Source organism: Ammospiza caudacuta, chromosome 6, assembly GCF_027887145.1.
Source record: "Ammospiza caudacuta isolate bAmmCau1 chromosome 6, bAmmCau1.pri, whole genome shotgun sequence".
Taxonomy (NCBI): Eukaryota; Metazoa; Chordata; class Aves; order Passeriformes; family Passerellidae; genus Ammospiza; species Ammospiza caudacuta.
In genome coordinates, this window is record NC_080598.1 from 54,265,633 (window position 1) to 54,287,546 (window position 21,914).

Consider the following 21,914-nt stretch of genomic DNA (forward strand, 5'->3'; position numbering starts at 1 on the left):
CAGAGCATCCTTGTGAACAGCAGATTTTAATTATTAATGAGCATAATGTATTCCATTGGTTTGTAGTTTATGTTCCTTATTGCCTGTAGTAAGACATAAGCCTATACCAAGGCTGTGGGTCCAGTTGAAGTCTGGACCAAGATTTTATGGCTGCATGGTTTAAATCACCCTACCAACAGCTATGACAGGTTTTAACGTAGGGCATTAAATTTAAGTGAGTCTTGCAATGAAAAAGCAACCATTTCTTTGTTTCCCAGATGGCCCTTTATTTCTTGCTTCCTTGTGCAGCAATGAGCTGTTTAACAGGAGCCTGGAGTTTGCACTTTTCTTCACTGTGCCTTTCGTATACAAGCCAGCTGTACCTTTAAATAGAAACTTGTTTGGTGGTTTTGAGTTACTCCTAATTCAAGCTGTGGGATCCTCATAAAAGTCAGGAGGAGGTCAGCTGGAAGTGAAGTAGCCCTTGCCTGTTGCTAGGCAGGCTGAATCCCAACTGCACAGCATTTTCCAAGGGGCTGGCTCTGTGTTCTTCCCTCCTGGTGTTTTAATTCAAAATGTGCTGTTGCCACTTAAAAACTTTGGGCAGCCAGGTGTGTCTTATATGAGTGATGGGCAGCACTGTAATTGTTCCTGTTACAACCTGGGATCTCTCTCCATGGGAGATTATCTGTTATTTTGTTAAGTACAGCCTTGAGAAAGGCCTCTAAAATACATGTGAGCTCATGGTAGAAATGGCTTTTTGGAAGAGGCCTGAGCTGATGTGGACATTTCCCTCTGTGTGAGTGAGCTCTGAGCACATCTGGATAGAGGGAAGGTCCTGAGGGAGCAGACTTTGGGAATCACTGCCAAGAAAAGTAACTGTATTTTGTATGATTACTCATGTTGTTGCTTAAGTTTAACTCGTGTTAATGTGTGATTTAACTTGTGTTAAGGTATGATTCTGGAGTCTAGAATTTATCCCTCCTGAAATTATCTTGCAGGTATAAATTGTAGACTATTTGAGGGGTGGAGAGGGAGGGAAAAGCTTAAATTTGATTAAAGGTAGTACAGAAAATAAAAGAAACTTGAAACTGTATAATCTTAAAGAATATTGAAGTTAGAATTGCATTTGTGTCAGATTTCCAAGATGGTTGGAGTTTAATTACTTAGAAGATCCAAAGGTTTTATAATGCAATGATATTGTTTTCACAGCATCATCTTGTTAAAATCTCTTTCTAATATAAAACTGATTAAGACACAGACTGAAATTTAGTCATTGAAAATACTTCAGAAGAGTGGTGTCAATTAAGTTTTCATTATGATTCAAACACAAATTCTTCCTTGTTATCTTATGTAATGAACTGTAATCAAAAAATATCCACATTATTCCATCACTCTGCAATTACCAAATACTATTTGGGCTGCATACAAGGATTATTATGGTCATATGAAGCTTTTAGAATGTAATAAATTGTTGGTTAATGAATTTTATTCATAAAATTGTAATGTATAAATGTTTGCATCTTGCTTTAGGAGAAATTCTTTTAGATTTATATAAAGGTCTCTAGGGTATCATATGTTAGAGCCAAGGCAGAGTTTTCCAGCATTTTGAAATGATCTAGACTGTGTAGATAAACAAGCCAGATTAATTTTAATCTATTTTGTACTGTACCAAAAAGTAATAATGGCAGTCTCTACCACTTTATTATTTGCTACTGGAGCATTATTAATTTGGGTGTCAGAGAATGCAAGCTATTCAACTGTCTTTATCTCAAAAACCTGCTAATTAGCAGACAGTTATTAGAATCATTGTGTTCACTCAGCTGAAATACTGTTGGTGAGTCATTGTATTTCAGCTCTTGGCTTCATCATAAAAATAAGATATGGCATTACAATGGGATTGCTTGTTCTGTAGGGGACAGGCAAATGTAAAGGTACAATACTACAGCAGAACAGAACAAAGCAGGCAGATCAAAAAATTGTGGGATCTCAAATTACCCATTATCCTTACATAAGGATTTGGCCTGCACTCAGCTGAAAATATTTGCTCTTCTTTCTTCAGCTAGCCTTGATCTCAGTCTCTGAATCCCAGCTCCTCCTAGTCACTGCTTGCATCCTCACCATTTAATTTTCATTTTTTCTGTCCTTGTCTCAGCACCTTGTCTTCTGCATTTAAGGGTATAGCAGTCTATGTGCTTACACTACATTCATCTTCTCCTTTTCTTTTTGCTGTGCTCTGACTTGAGACTTTCAGGCTTTCATTTTAGCTGTCATTAGAAAGGCAGGCAGAAATCCCAGAGCACTCTGCACTCCATTCTTCCCTGTTTTCCAGTTTTAATGAGGCTTATTATTTTTGGAGAGTGTCCCCTTTTCTTAGCCTCTCCTCTGTCTGCTTCTCTTTCTGCCTTTGATTACTGCTCTACTGTCTTGCAGATCCTTTTTATTGTATCAGTTCCTACAAGGTTTACCTTGTCAGGAGTGCACTTTTTTGGAAAAAAAAAACAAAACCAAAGAAACCTCACCCACCAAGTCTCAGAGTTATTGCCACTTACAGTGCTTTAGCTCACAGAGTGTGCAAACTGTGTTGCCCTCAAATGAATTTAAATGAGGAGATGCGCTCTAAGACCATATTTAATATGTGCCAGCTGGTGGAACTAAACTGGGGATAGTTCAGAGAATCCCCTACTCCCCCAAGTGCCTGTAGGTTAGATACTGTGATTTCAGAAGTGAGACAAACTACACATTTACTCCTTTGGGCCTTACAACTTGCAAACATGAATGTAAGCCTCAGGAGCTTCAAAGAGTCTTTGGTGTTTCCCCTTTCTTTGATAAATTTCTCATTGCTCTCTTCATTACTCACCTCTCTGTGCAGAGTGGCCACAGTCTGATGTTTTCACACTTCAAAGAATTGAAATGCAGGGAGTTAGTTTATGAGGGGGAAAAAAAGGCAGTTTTAGAGGTGCTTGATCTCCAGTAAGATGAGCTGGCCCTGCCCCAGAGCTGGATGAATCCTTCCAGACGTGCAGAGTGACCCAGCTGGCACAGAGCAGCCTGGCATGGATGGGGATGAAGGGTCTCTGGTGGGGGGTAGGACTCTGTACTGGATTTGGGTGGAGGTTTAAAGGAACTCATTTTATTCACCTCCCTTTCCCATCCTGGGTATCCTACATAAGCTTATTTAGAAGCATACCAGGAAGTACCTAGGCACTGCACAGAGATGATAAATTTTCATCCAAAGGTAATTCTCACTACATTTTCACAATTTTGCATAAGTGCTTCTTAAAATCAATCTAAAAACTTTTTCAGGAAGACTTTGGAGAAGGTTGAAGGTTCACCAAGGTTGAAAGTGCCTGAAGTTATGCTCCATATAGTTTCAGCTAGATCCATTTGTCTCTGAATTCCATAAGCAGGGCAGCAAAACTCAGGTATCATTCTCAGGAAGATTTCTACTGAGAAACTGTTTGAAGTGCATCCTTAGGAGAGCAGCTTATGTAACAACTTGTGCTTAAGTGTGTTTTCTCTGGTACAAACCAGCTTACATTGAGAAAGCAATTTCCCTATGTTCAGATTAGTACCACTTGTTTATAAGCAAGTAGCAAAGAATTGCCTCTGAATATGATTTAGCTATATTTCACCATGAACTATGTTATTTTTATGTTTTATTGTGTAACCACTTCCTTTGTTGGCTTGCTGCTAAGAATTGTAAGTAAATTCCAGAGCTCTTCCATCTCATGGTCCGTAGGAAATTATTTAAGTTGAACATGAGGGAAAGAATGTCATAGCTTACACATATGTTATAATTTATTTATATATAATAGAGCAAATAAAATATTTTGATTAATTCATTTTCCTTGCTTCTTTAATCCTCGCTAAGGCAAGTTCTTGTTTGTAAAAAGAGTTTCTTAAAAAGATCTATTGCCCCCACCAGTCTGGATGGTTAGTTTGCACATATTAGCTATTTGCTTTAATGCATTGAACTACTTGAAATGCAGACATTAGTTCAAATCACATATTGCTTTTGGTACAAAAATGAAAATGTTTATTATGTCATTAATATGAAACATGCAATCTGTGAACTCTAGGCGTGTCATGGACTAATTTTTCTTTGTTGCAACCTCAAACAGTTAATGTTTTGACCAGATACATCACCTCAGAATCTGGGCAAAAGCCATGAAGTGAAATCTTCATCATATCCAAAATCTCATCTCATCTTTCTCTGGGCAGCAGCCTGGCTGAGCAGAGCTTCCACTTGCCAAAGTGTCCCATCAGCATCCAGGGGTAACTTCACGGTCTATTTCAGCTGGGGAACCTTGCTGCACTCATCCTGTGACCTTGCCAGAGCTGTGAAGCTGCAAGGTGGGACTGGGACAGGCTCTAGTGATGAACCTGCCTCTCAGCTGTGTAACTTGCTCAGGCTGCATTGCCATGCTAGCCACAGCCAAGAGCTTCTCTTTGGCCTGCTCTGCACTTCTAAAAACCACCATAAATTTGCTGTAATTTGTGGCTGAGCTTGCAGGACAACCTCTCAGTGTTCAGTTTTTAACTCTGGCACTGCTGCAGCAGTCTGGTCACGGCTGCTTCAGGGACAGGTGAATTGCAAAATTCACCTTAGAAGCTGTAAACTTCCTTGGATAATTGGCATTTTGGAGTTTTACAGAGAAGGCAGTGGAGACAACATGTCATTATTAAAATAAAGATAATGCTTTTGGCACTCCAGATTCTGGTATAATTTACATTTGGACCTCTGGTCTCAACTTCAGAAGTGCAATTTTAAACAATCTTTTTATTAATGAAGTATACAATGTTTTCCTTGTTTTTCAACGTCATAGCTGAACTACCACATTAATTATGCATCTTTGGGGATTTTTGTTATTTGGTGCATTTTGAATGCCCTCCAGGGAAAGGGAGGTTTGCAAGTCTGGCAAGGTTCTCTGAGGGAATAAGAAATTGCTCCTCATATTTTTCCAGTTGCTTATAATAAATTGAATGCTGTCTTTGGTGCAATTGAGCTAAATCCACTGGAGCAACAGAAAATGTGTCCTTTTTCTATAAAAGAAAAGTGTTACCTGGACCTGGGCCTAAATTCTTGCATTTTGGCCAACAGTTATGGGTCAACACTTCCATACAAAATCCTGCATTCAAATTTGGATGTGCTCAAAGAAATGAGTCAGGGGAGCCTTAGTTTAGATATCAGGGAAAGGTTTTTCACCCAGAGGGTGGTCAAGCACTGGGACAGACTCCCCAGGGAAGTGCTCACAGCACCAAGCCTACCAGAGCTCCAGGAGTGTCTGGACAATGCTCTCAGGCCCATGATGTGACTCTTGGGGATGGTGCTGCCAGGAGCTGGACTGTGATTATGATGGATCCCTTCCAACTCAGAATATTCTGTGATTCTGTGTGATACTTGGCATGTGAAGTGGCTCCTGCACTTGGTGTTCCACCAAATGAAAGCCCCTCCTTTCCTGGTTTGATGAGTCTGTTTGGGCCTTGGCACTGCAGAGGTTTCTTTGCTCTTCCCCTTATGTTGCTGCAGGAACACGTAGCAGGGAGCCCTGAGCCTCTTTCTGCCCCCCATTCTCTACCCTCCCATTTTCCATATATTTTAAAGGATGCTTAAGCATTCCCTTGGGAACTGCAGGCCTAAAAAATGAGGACAATGACCTTTTCATTGTGTTTTAAACTGCCTTTTACTTAGGTGTCTGTCAAGGGAGTAATTTCAGAGAAATTGTATTCTTCATAATCTGGCCTGAGACCTGATGGTACCATTTTAATTTGAGTTAGGAAGCTTAGTTGTACTAAGCTTTTCACCAAAGTCCTCTAGTTTAATAAACTCACATTTAGTTTTGCATTAATTATTACTGAACCTGAGATCTTCTTGAAAGGTGACAACTGAATGAAAAAATACAATACAGTTTCATGAGAGAATTTGTCAGAGGAAAGTTTTGGCAGTAATTTGAGTAAATAATAGAAAAAAATATCAATCGACTCTTCAGATATTTTCTAGAGGGATGGTATTTTTTTCCATAACATAAGAACTCATCATTTGCTTCTGAAATTAATAGCTCTGTTTTTATTTTTAACATTCATAATTAGACATTAATTTCCTCTCTGAATACTTACATTTCAAATTCTACAATCATTCCCTTTTGAACAAGTACTACTCTGAATCTCTGGGAGAAAAATTCGTGAAGATTAAGTATATTTGAAGTGTTACAACATTATCTGGGTGATTTATTTTTACATTCACGTGGCACACAGTCCCATCCATGAAGTCACTGCAGGAGTGCAGGAATTCCAATAAAGGCTTCCACAGAACATCACTGTGCAGGTCTAACCCTCACAACATCCTACACTAACCTCTTCTTTCTGCTTTTAAATATAGCTTTGGCAATACATCTCAAGAACTGTTTTTCATTGCCTCATGTTTCCTTGGGTGTTCTTCCCCTCTGCTTGTTCTATTTTTTTCTCTGTCATTCCTCAGTTACTCTTCAGGACAATGATTCAGGACATCCTTGAATGTTTGTGGTGCACCTTTCCTGTTATGGGCACAGCCACAAAGAACCCTGAAAGACTTTCAGCCATCAGTGTTTTTCTGGCCTGTGGAGAGCATGCTGAAGTGTGGTGGAGGTGTTTGTGGCTGGAACATTGTTAAGTAAATATCAACACAAGAGCAGCATCCCTGATCCCTCTGTTTGGAATGCCATCTCCCATCAAACAAATAACAGGATGCTGCTTTGTGAAGCAGGCGTACATGAAACACATTCTTTCAGGTTCATACAGGTGTGGTGCCTAGTTTTTCAGAAAGTATTCTGTCTTCCAGGCAGCTTTTTAGGAACATTTTCTAGTGTTATGACGTGCAATCAGTGAGATGATAAACTTGATTTCTCTTTAATACCTCTGCTACCTATTGGTGCATCTAGGATGTAGGTGGTAGGCTTGAACCTCTTCTGCTTTATCCCTGTAACACCCTGTAAAGTTAAAAAATGTATTTTTTAAATTGGAATGATTATAGAATAAGAGGTTCAGAAGTCTTGCCCACAGGACTCCACTTTGCAGGAGAAGGTATCAGGGTGAGAAAATCATGATGCATTTGCCACTTGTCTCTGCAGCTTCCCAGAGGTAGGGTTTCATTTCAGATGCCATGTGCTGGAAGGCTGGGTGCCAGAGCAGTGTCCTGCTGACAGCAGAGCCAGCTCTGTCTGAGCAATCTGCTGGGCCAGGACAGCTCTCACAGGGCTCCTCAGCACTGTGCAGGGGGAAGCAGGAGCCAGAGGAGGCTGCAAGGTGAGAGTTTGAGTGCTCAGCCCCCTCCTGCACCATTAGGCAGCTGAAATACCCTCGGGGTGGCTGCAGGGGAGACCCTCCACTGGGCTGGCCACAGGTGTTTGCAATGGAAAGTCTCTGCTGCATTTGCATGGGATTTCTCAAACTTTGGAAATTGTTCTTACAAATCAGAGAATCACAGAAGGGCTTGGGTTGGAAGGGACATTAAAGCCCACATAGTTCCATCCCCCCTGCTATGGGCAGGGACTCCTTCCATGAGATCAGGTTGCTGAAGGCTCCATCCAGCCTGGCCTTGAGCACTTCCAGGGATGGGGCAGCCACAGCTTCTCTGGGCAACCTCTTCCTGTGCCTCACCACCCTCACCCTCTAGTAAAGACTTTATTCCTAATATCTAATCTAAATCTCTCTCCTTTCATTCAAAATCCTTATTCCTTCTTGTCCTATCACTGCAAAAAATGTTCTCCCTCTCTTATATAAGACCCCTGTAAGTACTGGAGGGTCACACAGTACCCTCTGAACAGCTCCTGCTTTCTCAACCTTTCCTCAGGGGCTCCAGCCCTTGGAGAGTCTCCATGGCTGTCCCCTGGATCCACTTTAACAGGTCCCTGTCTCTTTTGCTGAAACCAAGACAAACTCCCCACTAATTGTGTACTCCACATGGTCCCAAGGCACAGGGTGAGGTGTTTATTTACACCTTTATCCAAGATTCATCTAAGCCTGTGACAAAACTGTCCCTCTGCAGAAACGCTGGGAAGCAGAAAAAAGGTGCTATTTGGAGAAGGAAAGCAAACTGCTGTGCACTTCTGTAGCGCAGTCCTGTTTTCAGGAAGTGTTTTGAACACTGTAGTGCAATAAATAAAAGAAATAGAGCTAATAGGTTGCCGTGAACCTCTGTTATGAAGAGGGAAATAATAAGCAGATCTCACATTGCAGGAGACTGAACACATCAGATGTCAGCCTGACACAATGACATCTCTGCTGTGGGCTGCACTGTCTGAGGCAGCAGTGCCTCCCACAAAGACAGCAGTATCCAGGGGAACCATCTTTCAAAGAATTACACTACAAACAGACATTTGTTTCCCACTGTAGTGTTATTGCAGTTTTCTGGACTGATTATTTTCAGTGTTTAAATTAGGCTTTTATTTGTGTGTTAGCTGTCTGAATTTAATGTCTCTTCTGTGCCTGGGATAAGAAGTGTATACCTTGCTTTTATAATGGAGCCAATTCACCTGTCAGGTTTCAGACCAAATGCTCTTGCTGGAGGATTGGAACTCATCTAAATTACTAATAAAATAATTTCAATCAAAATTAAATTGTCATAATGTAATTATATGATAATATATATGTATAACTTTTGGGAATAATTAATATAAATTTGTGAGCTGTATGCTGGGAAATAATTTCCTCCTATTAAAGATGTGGGCACACATGCAAAGATAAATGACTGGCCCAGCAAAAATCTCTGCTGTTTTTCTAGGCAAACAATCCCAGCACAGCAGTCCAAGGGAAAATAATTTATTAAATAGAATTTATTAAATGGAATGCTGACAAGAATCAAGATCAGTAGTATGTCTACAATTTGTATTTTAATTTGTCTAAATTTCTGAATAATTTCAATGTTATTTAAATGTGTAAGGAAGTTAAATGTGACAGTTCCATAGCCAGAGAGCGCAGTCTGTGTGTCTTCAGTAGGTTTAAAATGTGCCCTAAAGCCTGTATAGGACTTGGTGTGTGGGAAGTCTCTAGAATGGCTAGAGGCATGAATTGAATGTACTGTAAATAAACTGTGGCACGAAAACTTTCACTAGTGCTCAGAGAGGAGAGAAAATGCTGATGAATGTTGAAACCATAAGATTTGAATGCAGTGGGTAGCTCCTGCCTGACACGCACACATGGTTGGAGCAGAGAAAAATTGATTAATTCAGCCAGCACAATGAGGGAGAAGGCTGACTCTGACACTGCCATTAAATAGGAAAAATTTTGACAGGTAAGGCAAGTTATGCTATATGGCTTTTTCATCACTGTTGTACATTTCTGAGGAGCTGCTGCTCTGCTGCCTGCTCTGCAGATGTGGTTCTGCAACATCAGGGGACACCAGGATTTTCTCAGGTCTGCCCTGTGAGCCCACTGAAAACAGAATCCTCTCCTGACTCCCAGTCTCTGTTTCTTGGACAACAGGAAGCAGACTCAGCAATAATAATGGCAAGATAACTGTAGCCTTGATCCTGAAGGTCTGGGAGGTTCCCAGGCTTGGTTGCTGTTTCTCCCTTATTTTCTGATGGGTCTGACTTCATTCTCTTGTCTGTCACTGTGTAATGTGTAGCCCAAGCTAGGATTGTGTAGCCCAAGACATGAAATGGAGACATGCCCCTCTCTCTCTTGTATTCTTGCCTTACATTTTACCTCCTCTCACCCCAACAAGTATTCACATCTGTCCTTTGCACTTTGCATGCCACAGATTCCAAAACCTGCCCAGACAGACAGCTCATGGAATCTCCATCACTGATGTAATGAGGGAATGCTGCTGTGTGGATACAATTATTCCTGCAGCATCTGTATAGGAACTGAGACCCTTAAAGGCATCGTCTGAGACTGGTGCTGGTTCAGATGGGATCAAATCTGACTGTCACCAGCCTCTGAAAGAGTAGCTGAGAAAGAGGCTTTGCTAGTTGCTGTCTGCCAGCAATGCTGGAGTGATGAGGCTTCTCCCAGGCTCTTCCAGCTGTGCAGCTCCTGCAGAGTGAGTGTGCTCTGCAATGAGGTGGAAAGCCTTTCTCAGGTGGGGGAGAAGGGCTTCCTTATCACCCCTCTGGCAGCTGCACCAGTCCAGTCCAATGGGCTCTCTAAACAGCCCTGCTTCTTTGGAGTCTTCCCTGTTTTGTTGTTTGCTTGGGTTATTTATTTCCACTAAGAGCTTTTTCTTCCAACAGCTGTGTGAAGCTTTATCTGCTCAGCAGGAGAATATCCAGAGCAATTCCTCAGTATCAGTGTCTAGCTAGTGTGGATGGCACTAAGGGAAGAAGGTGCTGATGTGCCAAGGAAGTTTGTGGCCAGGATGCCTTTTTTTGAATAGAACTTTTTTTGTGTGAATTGATAAACAGCTTTGGCTTGCAAGTGAGTATAAATATAAACTGCAGAGTGCTGAGAAATATGATACATGCAGTGTCAGTGTCTGTGGAAAAATGAGGTGGATCCCAGCTGTTCTGTAGTAATTTCCAAATACTGTATGCTGAGGCTTTTGCTCTTTCAGTGTAAGAAGCTTTGCAAGGAGAAAGGCCCAGCAAGGGAAAGGGAGAGCCCAGGGTAAAGGACTTTCTTCAAATACTGGGAGTTCAAATTGTTCCCTTCATTTCTCTGTATTAGGTATACATAGGTGTGAGGTGAGGTAGTGTAGCCCAGGGACTCACATGAGAATAGGAAATGTTAATTTCACATCCAAAGGGGAAAAAAAGAATCAGGGTAAGGAAATAGGGTATTTGGTAATGGTGGGCAGGTAATGCAATATGCATGGCCTATGCAATTATAATCAAAGGACTATTTTGTCAAGTACTGGATAATCAAATAATAAGAGACATTCCATCCTTCATAAGATTAAAGGATAAAAAGATAGAAGAATTATCCTAACCTTTTATAAGGATAAAATACAAATGTTGGGCAAATTACCTATTTGGTAGGGCTTCGGAGTTGTGTGTGCATTTTCATGAGTTGGAAGTTAGGTTGCTTGAGTGGGAACAACACTGTCTGTCTAAACAAAGCAGAAATTTAAAGCTCAAAATAAAGTAGTCTTAGAAGTCAGAGACAAGTGGAGTTATGAGCTGAAGCAAGAAATCAAGTTTAATTGGTGTCATCTAGAGTGCCAAAAAGTGCATTTCATCTTTATCATCAATAGAGAATGAAAGAAAAGTAAAAGGCAGTCCAAACCTATTTTAAATAAAATAATTGTTTGGGGTCTTTGCAAAGTGTGAGTTCGCTGGATTTGTTGTGTTCCCACAACTCGGCTTTCTGGACTCTGAAATCTCAGTAATGAGCTGTTTACTGACATTCTTTTCAATTAGACCATTTCTCCTTGAGTACCAAATGTTATTCTGTAAAACTGATTTAGTTTCAGGATTGTTTTTCCCTACTGACACAAGTCAGGTGTTCATAGGCAGGACTGACAGCTCTAACAAAAACCCCCATATCACTGCAGCTTGCAAAACGTGATTTTTCTTTTTCTCTTTAAAAAGAGATGGGGGAAACAAGGCAAAATTAGATTGAAAGAAAACAGCCTGTTTCTAAAAGCCTTTTCCTGGGACTTTTTCATAATGTACCCTAAAAATCAGGGGAATCCAGCAAATGTTGTGACTGGAAAGTTTTACTGCATTTTGTGCTGACAGAACAACCATCCTTGCTCTGCCTCCATTCCCTTATGTATCCTTCCAACCTTTCAGGAAAATCCAAGTTGTTCCAAACATCCAGATGCAAGTTCTCAATTCAGTTACATACTTTCTTTGGCAGTGTATGTATTCTCTGGGTAAAATATGGAAAAAACCCCAGTTTTATTGTAGACAAGCATGACTGTCTTAGAAGTAATTTGGCCTTTGAATAGTTTGAATGCAGAGATTAAATTTTGAATTTTCTTTCTTCCAGTATCAGCTCTTTCCTTCCTCACCTTCAGGCTATTGTGGACACTGAAAGCTCAGGTAAGTGGGGATGAATCAGAAAACAATGATTCAGTTCCTGTGCTAAGGCTGAGCTTGAGAAATTGAGCTTTCCTTCTTAACTTTCCTTCTCAAGTTATAGCATGAGCAAAAGGCCATGATCCCTAAAATCTGCTAAAGCTAAAATAGCTAACTCCTTACTATCTCTCTGGGATTAGGCATGTCATCTTAGTGTAACTCCCAGGGCTTTGGGGATAAGAGCATTTCCCTCATTTTGGGAGGATAAAGACTGTGAAATGCTGAAGGTCCATTGAAGTAAATTGACAAATTTAAATCAAGTGAACATAAATCTGGATTTAACTCCTTGTCAAAAATAATCCCACCAGAGTCAATACTCGTGATTTATTAGTTAGAAGTGCTAACTGCTGTTGTTCCCATGTCCTCAGGTTGGTGGCACAGTGGTTTCTTGAGGAGAGAGGTTTTGTGCTGTCTGGACATTCAGTGTAGGTGTCCCTTCTCATGTCACCCCACACAACTGGTCTCCAGATTAAGAGGGTTTCTACTGTAACAATAAATACTCTAACAAAAAACCTCTTGAGTGGGAACCTGCTGAAATTTATAACCCTTATGTCCTGAGGATGTTTTATTCTTTATGATCTGTTTTTCAATGTCACATGTGAAAACCTGGAATGGGAAAGGACGCTGGCTGACATTGATGTTACAAATTTTAATTATTCTGGGATTTGCTGTTGTTTCTCTTCTTCTAAACCATAGAGCTGTCAGTGTAGTAAATTGTGCTGTGGCTCTGCAGCTTGTGCATGTCTGCTCTGACTCATAAATTGCAAAGCAAAAATTGAAATTGTTGAATATATTTAAATATTCATTCATTAGAGCTAACTTTAAAAATTAGAATTTTTCTGAATAATCACAGTCAGAGTATTAATGTATATCTATCATGATGGGTATGTTGATGAGGAGGCACTTAATTCTCATCAGGGATATTTTCCAACAACTACATCTTGTATCTATGCATCTTGTTTTGGCCCTTGCAGATGAAGTCGTTGTTCCAAAACCTTGGTGCCTTGGGCAGTAAGCTGCTGCCTAAGACCTTGTGGGGTACAGAAGGAGCAAGACCTTTAATTGCATAAACATTCAAATTACTCTATTTAACCGCAGCCAAACAAACCCTCTCAATTACTAAAATACAGTAAAAAGAAAATACCAAAGAGAAAACAATGTGGGAGACACTAGAATGAGTGACAGCTTGTCAAAGAATAACTGAATCTCTAGAGCTGTTTGTAACAATGAAGTTTGTTTTCAAAGACTTGAAGGAAAGATTGGGAAAACAATGAAAAACTTCTGGTAATGTTGATATAAGACCATGTAGACAACATGCCATGGTTTGATGCACGCAGATCAGCAGGGAGGGTCAAAAAAAGCTGCTCTAATCTGTTGCCCTCACCTTTCCTTCAACTGCATTTTGTACAGGGGGTTGGAACAGCTCATAGTAAAATGAATAAGAAGCAGTTAATATCCTGAAAGGAGTGTCTTCCGAGAGAAAAATCTGAGATGACCACATCTACACAATTTAAGGAGATATATAACAATAGTCTGTAAAGGTTACAGTGTTGCAAACATGAACAGAGGGCAAGAATTTTATATGAAAGTCCAAAGGATGTCAATCAGTACTTTAAAATTAAACAAGGGGAAATTAATCTAAGTAGCTGCATAATCATGCTCTGTGATAGATTATGGATTCTTTTTAATTAAAAGTGCTGGAAGGGGAAAGAATTAGTTTGATTAATTTTCTAGTTTGGGTGTAGAAGTTAGAAACTGTTGAGTTGGTAATGACCTGTGTTATGGCTTGCCATGATTTAAACTTAAAAATTTTTGCTATTTCTAGACTTGTAAAAAGTTTAACAAAAGTGACCTGCATTATTCATAATGATTGAGATTTTGCACAGTTTTATAAGATTAATTAGGAGTGAAAAAACATCTCAATAATTAATTTTCTTTCCATGACTTCATAATAGTTTTGCACTGTTGTTCCTGGTGAATTATAACCCATATCCCTAGAAATATTTTGGTATTCTTTTCTGTTTTGATATGTGATTCAATATGTCTGACTCTGATCTCTTTCAGCCCCCTTTGCTTTCCCCTTGATCAGTGTTGTGTGTCATATTCATTCTGCTTTTGGTTTTCATCATTAAAAAGATATTTTTCATCTTCTGCTTCACTGCACTGTTGGGGACTTGCCACTTCTTTTACTTGCCCTTTCTGTTCTTACTCATGGCAAATGAAATAATTAATCAAATAAGAATTCCTGCCATAGTTACCCACAAATCCTGCATATGAAATTTGATTTGGGAAAGTGAGGTTTTGTCGCAGCATGGAGCCACCTTGGCATTCTTATGGTGCTTAAGAGAAAATTGAATATTTTCCCATTCCCATGTCCTTGGGAAAAGGTATTTCATGGCAAATTCTCTGCCACTGGAGTGGAGGGGTCTGTGGCACTTTGGCTGAAGATCTGTTGTTTTACCTTCTGGAGACACTCGTAATTGAATGAACATAAGAGTAGAGCTTATCAAACTACATCTACTTGAATGATAAAAGGGAAGTCAGATCTTCTGAGAAGGATCTTTCAGGGGCTATTCTCTGTCAGAAATGTCCTACAGAACCTAAGTGCTCCTTTTCTCACAAGGATCAATCTCCTAAAATCTCAGTGCCTGTAAGTCTGTACAAGCCAGTTGTCTGATGGCACAGCAGAACTCTGTTGGCTGTTTTCAATATCTCCAATGACATACTCCAAAACTCATCAAGAGTTTTCTGAATTACTTCCTCCTGGTGTGAAAACTGAAGGTAAGAAAAAAAATTAAGACACTACCACAAAGAAAATTTGAATCTATTGTAAAAACATCTCTCATAATTCTGTCCTTATGCTTCAGATCTTTCCCTGTGGTTGTCTCAATAAATCTAAACTTATTGTGACAAAATTAACCCCAAAATCACAGAAATAAATCCTTTATTATAATATTTCCAAATTATTTTTTAAAAATTAAAGTAAACCATAGTGTATCTGGAAATCTGAGAAAATTTTGGTGCATTATTGTAACTTTTTCTCATGTTCATAGGAGATTAGCAAACTTGCCATCAGTTTTTCTAATTAAGGAGAAGTTTAAATGGACATATTAAAACTGAAGAATTTTAATAGCTATTTTGATTGATTCAGTTGAAATTCATTAATATATTTTTCTGTAACAGAATTCATTACAGAAAAATGTTACAAGGTTATGGGCTATTTCAGAAAAAACCCTGTACTAATTGGCTGAAAAAGCTGGGTTTAATCTATGTATTAGTGCACATAAACTGAGAAAAAGAGTTAAGTCAAGCATAGAAGCAGACTTTGAAACTGCAAAAGTATGAAGGAATATAATAGAACAGGATATTAAATAATCAGAGATATAATATCTAGAAAAAATGTAATTTTGTATAATTGCCAAAGTAGCACTTTAGGTCAAATAATGAACAATATTATAAAAGGATTAGTCTGACACTGTGTTCCAGTTCATAAATGACACAATTTACTGTTTCATAGCTTACATATTTTCTTAGGTGAGATAACAGTTAATTTTCACCTCTTCCATACAAATCCTTATATTCATTGACCAGAGAAATTAATGTCTTGCCTTAGGGATGGTTTAAATTTATATACCTGAATGAGTCAACAGTGAGGTTTTTTCACATCTGTTTTCTGTCTTGGTGTTTCAAAGGGGAAATAACAGCTCTTGTGGATCTCCAAGTCAATTTACTGCAGGTCACATCCTGCCATAAGTAGCTCTTGGCCTTTGGAAACCTCATCGTACGTGTTTATTATCGACTTCATGGAATTATTTGCAGCCTGCCCTACCTCTCACACTCACTGTGAGCAAGTTTGGGAGCGTAAAATCACAAGGCCTGGGACAGTTTTGTACTGAAATGAGCACCACTTTGGGCTATCTCGTGCCTTACCTGTGTGATATTATTTGTGCCCATTATTTTCCATGGTGCTGCAACAAACCTGGAGGAACTGCAGGGACTTGATGCCTGATCTTCCAAAGAGCACAGCAAGCACTTGCACACATCAACAATGGACAAATTTTATATTGTACATGGTGGAAATAGAGAGCAATGGGAATTATTCATGCCAAGTGCACAGAATCTGTGGCCCCATGATGGAAGATACTTATGTGGGAAATGAACAGTTCTGTACTCCTGGTTTGTAGTCAGTTGCCAGGTAACTGCTTTCAGAGAATCAGCAGAAAAAATATATTTTCTTAATACCTATTGAGTAGATCATTATTTTAGCTTTACAAGGAGCTAGTTTATATTTCCACAGTGATCCCACTGATTACTACCACGTACTGCATTAAGCAAGGTCTTCCCCCATACATGAACTGTCAAGAGTCAGTATTTTAAGTATAGGACATGTGAACATGTCTTAAAATAATTATTAAATATTTATTGCTGCATTCTACCTCTTACCAAGCAGGAATACTGAAGCTGGGAAGAAAATCCTCAGGATTTCCCTTTCTCTCCTTTTTGTTTTTCTCTTCCTCTCGTTTTGCTCTCTCCCTTTTCCTCCTGTCCCAGTTGTATACTCTATAATGGTGAAATGGTGAGAAACAGAAAAATTGCTGGAGGAAATGCCAGAAGTACAGGTAAAAATACAGCTGCTTGGACTCAGGGGTAAAGGCTACAGATTTTCCAGACTTTCCTTAGGCTTCAGAAAAATCACTCTTAGAAACACCAAGCTGCATAAGAAGAAAGGCATAAAAGTCCTAAAGGCATAAAAGATTGTGTCAAGTATGTAATAGAGGAGGAGCTTACATCACTGGTTTTTGAGTAATTTTCTGCTCTCATTCAGTATGCAGAACCCTGTCCAGTGAACTCAAGACTGTGGATAAACATTTTTGTTTTCCTTGCTTATTTCAACAGGCTGATGAGAAGTCATCCTCCCACACCCAGAGGCCATGGGCTGTGAACCAGTTAAACTCTGGAATTTACAGGAAAACAGGGACTCCTTTAGAAAGCAATCCAGATCAGGAGCTTTAGCCATTAACTTTTGCTGGACTGGTGCCCCTCAGAGCAATTCCACGTTCTACTGAATGAAGGGATAAACAACCCCAAAATATATCCACTGGTGTCTTTTATTAAGTTATGCAAAATACAGTATTAATTATGACACTGCATGCATTTTAGACAATATAAATACAAGCCTACAGAAAATGTGACAAAGAAACCCTCAATTACTTTTGAGGTAGTATACAAGGAAAAATAGGAAAGCAGAAACACAGTGGATTAAAAGAACAAAATATTAGTATCACTTTGTGCATACATTAGTCACTCATAAATACATTTGTATGAAATAACTTAAGATACAATTCCATTCTTGTTAAAAAATATACTTCTTGAAATTCACCATTCTTGGTTTTTTTTATTTCACATGACATTTTACGGTATTTTATCAGGTGGGTTTATTTTTTTTTGTCACTGTCATCATGGTTTTACCCTTTTCCTCCAAGAATTTAGGCACAGATGGCCTCATGCACAAAAATAAATAAGAAACCTGCTTGAAGGGAAAAGAATTCTGCTCAAATAGCTTAGGATAGTCTAATAAATACATTTTTGTTTATAAAAATATTTCAGGTTTATAAAAGAGGGGAGGGGACAGTCTCCCATGTGGAAAGGATGTCAAGTGAAAAGTGCTGTATAACGTTTTTGAAGAGATTCTGTTTTAAACATATAGTACCGTTATGAATATATATTTCATAATAATCCTGTTTCTCAGAACCTCATTCTAGGTTCACTAGGAGCATCAAACGCTCTCTCCTTCCCTTTGCTGCCTTATTGCCATGTGGGGAGGTGCCTAGTTGAGAAGGGTTCCGTATAGCTGTGCTTTTGTAAGGCTGTCCTTCCGACTCAGCCCAGTGCTCCCCGTGCGCTGGAACTGCGGCTGCTTGCTGTGGGCCCCCGGATGGCTTCCCTGCTCCATGGAAGACTGGTGCACTTCTGGGGCCTCCACTGAGCTCTGGTTGAGGGACTCTGCTGAGCTGTTGGGGCTCACGTCCACGTATTCCCTTTTCAACACCGGGCTGTTTTCGATGTTTTTGCTACTGCATAACTGGACAGTGATCCTTTCGTTTTTTTGGTCTCTTGGTTCTTTTGTTTTGTAAGTGGGCAATTTGTCCTGCTTACAGCTTGTGCTGATGTCAATGTTCAGGCCACTGTCTGTCCTCAGGAAGCAAGAGTCCACAAGTCTGCTTTGGCAGATGTCATCTCCCTCCGAGCAGCTGTCTGCTTTGTAGCTAGCATAGATGGGGCTCGTTCGACTGTCCCCCTTCTTGATGGGGCTGCTGTAGTACTGCTCCGAGAAACTGCAGGGCGACAGCCTGCCAGCGTTCCTGTAGGAGTACGCTCCAATGTCCTCCACGCTCAGCTGCCTCCACCGCCCCGGCAAGTCTTCTTCTGAAAGGTGGGTGCTCCTGCACTCGTTCCTCATTTTCTGGTTTGCCAGAGCCTGCTGTGGTGTTATGGCTGAGAAATGAAAAGGTTCGTTTGCATACGGGGGCAGAGTCCTGGTGAAAGTGGGCGAGTTCTCGTTGTCCTCAGCCAGCTCCATGTGCTGCACGGGTTTGGCCTTGGCGAACCTGGGGCTCCCCTGGTGCTCGTAGCCCGCGGGCGACTTCCTCTCAAAGAGCTCCTCGCGGTTGCTCATGTAGATGGCCTGCTGCGAGGCCGTCAGCGTGTTGGCTTGGGCGTTCTCCTTCTCCTCAGACGTGACGCTGAAGCTGGAGTAGGAGCTGGAGGTCGGCAGAGAGGTGATGTACTCGGGGAAGGCTTCGTGGGAGAAGCTGGAGTGGAAGCCGTCCTCTTCCACGGTGCTGTCCGTGGAGTTTTGGGAGCGCAGGAACCCCACGTCCTTCACCTGCGTGTCCGCGCTCGGCCGCCTCTCCCTCCTCCTCTCCTCGGGGCAGTAAAGCGCCGTGTCACTGCAGTAGATGTCAGACTTGTACTGGGCTCTTTGTCCCGCTTTTCCAGCAGAGTCCTGAAAATTGAGATCCCTGGTGGATGGGCTTGACAGGTGTGAGGACAAGCTGTGTGGGTCTGGCTTCTCCAGCACTTTGGCAATGACGCAGGTGGGAATGGTATCGGCGTAAGAAGTGTGGCACAAGGGGACAGAAAGGCTGCAGCCGTGTTTCTCCAGGTGGATGCTGACTCTTTCCTGAAAGTCAGTCGGCAACTGCAACATAAAGAGATGGCAAGGAGAGAGGAGAAAAGGGCACATGTCAATAGAGGTGTCAGATGAGTGCTGTTTATGACATTACACAGCTCACCATACTTGGTTCTCTGTGATGGCCACAATCTTTGTGCATTTCTTGAAACAAATGTAATCAAATTATTTTTGTTTGTTTACTTAACATTTGTACATCTTCATTTGCTTTTGCTTACGGATAACACTGCGAAACTGAAATGTTTCCTTCCCAATTAATTCAGCTTGGATAGGAATGATCACAGAATTGCTCAGGTCAGTAGAGGCCTCTACACTCCTCAAGTCCAGCCATTAACCCAGCCCTTCCAGGTCTATTTTACTGATATAAATAAAGTATGTAGTAAACAACAATCTTAAAAAGGCAGGAAGGGAATTACAGCCTACAGCAACACTTTCCAGACTGTGTGCTTGGGTGTGATTTGCAGTTGGAGTGTGGGTGTGCAGAGGTCTCTGTGGAAGTGAGGAAGGAGGAAGAGATCATATCTATTCTGTTCTCCTTTTGTCTTTCCTCATGCTCATCTTGTCTACAACCCCATGCCAAATTAGCTCCTGCCCTCCAGCATCACCTTTGATAAACAATGCTGTTTGAAGATGCAGAGGAGCTGACTGACACTTATAGGAGAAGTGCTGGCTGCTGTGACAGGATTATTCCTGTGCTGGGAAGAAGCAGATCAAGCTGCCTTTCTTGCCCCTTCAGCTGGACACTTCTTGTCAGATCAACCATCCACATAAGCCTCAACACATCGGCAGAAAAAAGCACTAAGACCTGAATTCTCATTGAGATTCCTGTGACAGAATTAATCAATAAGTCTGTTGTGTATCAGAAATCATATAGGTTTTTTTTTTCAGAAAGTCAGGACCAGGGCTGTGGATGATGGTTTCACCTGCCATTCTGTCATGTGGACCAGAAGAGAGAGGGAGATGACATTCCTTGGTGGAGCCTACTCAGGCATCACCAAGCACGCTTTCCTGTCAAATTTTATCTGCCTTGCTCACTTGAGATCTCTAACAATGTTCAGAAAGCAATATGAGAGAGGTTGCCTCTCCCTATTTATTGCTGGAAATCACAATTCTTGGATTCATGTTTGGAGTAAGTTTTGAGTTTGTGACTTTGTTTGCTCCTTCGATATTCCTGTTGATTTATGCCACTTGGGAATTAATCCCTTCAGTGCTGTGATTTACTCAGAACTTTGTTTTTATAACTAAAAATCAAGTTCCTCTTTACAAACTAATCAATGGTTAACCTTATGACCTCAGCAATCTCACCTCCTCCTTAAATTTGTTTCTCTAGAGGAGAGAACACCACAAATACCTGCAGTTGTTCCCCTCCCCTCTATTTTTTGAAAAAGGAAATTTAAGGTACCTGCTCCTTGCCATGGTCTTGCATTCTGTAAAATACAGAGATCCTCTTTTAATTTCATTGGGAAGTTTTTAAAGCTATTTTAATCCCCACACCTCACTCTGTTCAAAATACGGCATGTAGTGAAATGACATTCCTGTTATTTGTAGTAGGATGAGTGTTTTGTGTTTTTTCAACCAACAGACCTTCCAGGATATTTTAGATTAATCATTATGTTGCTAATTAACTCATATGTCCTCCATTGGAAATAAATGATATTGCCAGTCTGCTGGCAGGCAGCAACATTAGTCATAGTAAGTACAGATGCAACAAAGATTGAATAAACAGGTTGTAAAATAGGCCTGGTGTAAAAAGTCATAGAAATGAGGAAAAATAAATACAGTTAATTTAATGTGAATTTGCTGTATGGGGCAGGTCTTATTTTAGTATCCTGTAGCACCACTATTTGATCTATTTTATACATGTTATTAAGATTATGAAATGTGTTTAAAAGAATGTTATTTTATGGGCACTGCACTGGAAACTGGAATTACTAAAATGATACTGCTATCACATCACTATATTTTTCTACAGTTTAGGTTTCTGGAAAATATACAATAGTTTATAAGGCAATACTTGAATTTTTAAAGAATTTATTGGCTGTGACAGCACATTTACACATGCTAAATTAATAAATGCTTGGACTAATGAGTGGAGACTTCCTATTTAACTGAGTATATGACAGTCTGGGAAACTGAGGGGAGATCTCACATTTGTGATAGTTCTCTGCAAATAAACAATTAAATGCTTTTAAGGTCCTAATTAGAACAGGTAGGGTGCTTTCAAGTGTGAGTAATGTAATGATAATTCCTTGATACAATTTGCTAAGGGAAGTCAGTTAACAGTAAAAAATAACAGGACCAAGATAATGGTTACTTTGGAAGTTCTGTCTCTTTGTCTGGAAGACAAAAGAATCTTGGTCCATCTTTATTTGCCAGGGTTGTTCAGTGCTCCGAAGCCATCTACTGACTTAGAGGTGGTTTGTACATTCCAAATTTAATTTTGCAGTATTCCATTGCAGAATTGCACAAGAGAGGCCATTTGGGGGGATGCTGACCTGATGGGACTGAAGAAGGAAAGGCTATTCCCTGTAACCTTCACTGAAGGAATATGTGTGAGGAAGGTGCTATTGCTTTGTGCAGGGCCTGGATCCCTGAAGAACTGTCTTCTTTACTAAGATAATATTTGCTTCCCCTTTATGGAGCCTATTCCTCAAGCCTCGTTTCCTTGGAAGCAACGATTATTAATTAAAGTTTACTCCTTGGAAATCAATCACTCAGTGCTCTGGCTTCTTTAGAAAAAG

At 40.3% G+C, this 21,914-nt stretch overlaps 1 protein-coding gene across 1 annotated transcript in view; it reads right to left on the reverse strand.

Annotated features, from left to right (window-relative positions):
* Nucleotides 1-17,330: 17,330 nt before the first annotated feature.
* BEGAIN (brain enriched guanylate kinase associated) overlaps nucleotides 17,331-21,914 on the reverse strand; it is a 149,939-nt gene continuing 145,355 nt past the window's right edge. Inside the window, exon 9 of the mRNA XM_058807436.1 lies at nucleotides 17,331-19,182. Within this exon, the coding sequence (XP_058663419.1) occupies nucleotides 17,809-19,182 (1,374 nt within the window). The 3' untranslated portion in view covers nucleotides 17,331-17,808. The remainder of the gene's footprint in view (nucleotides 19,183-21,914) is intronic.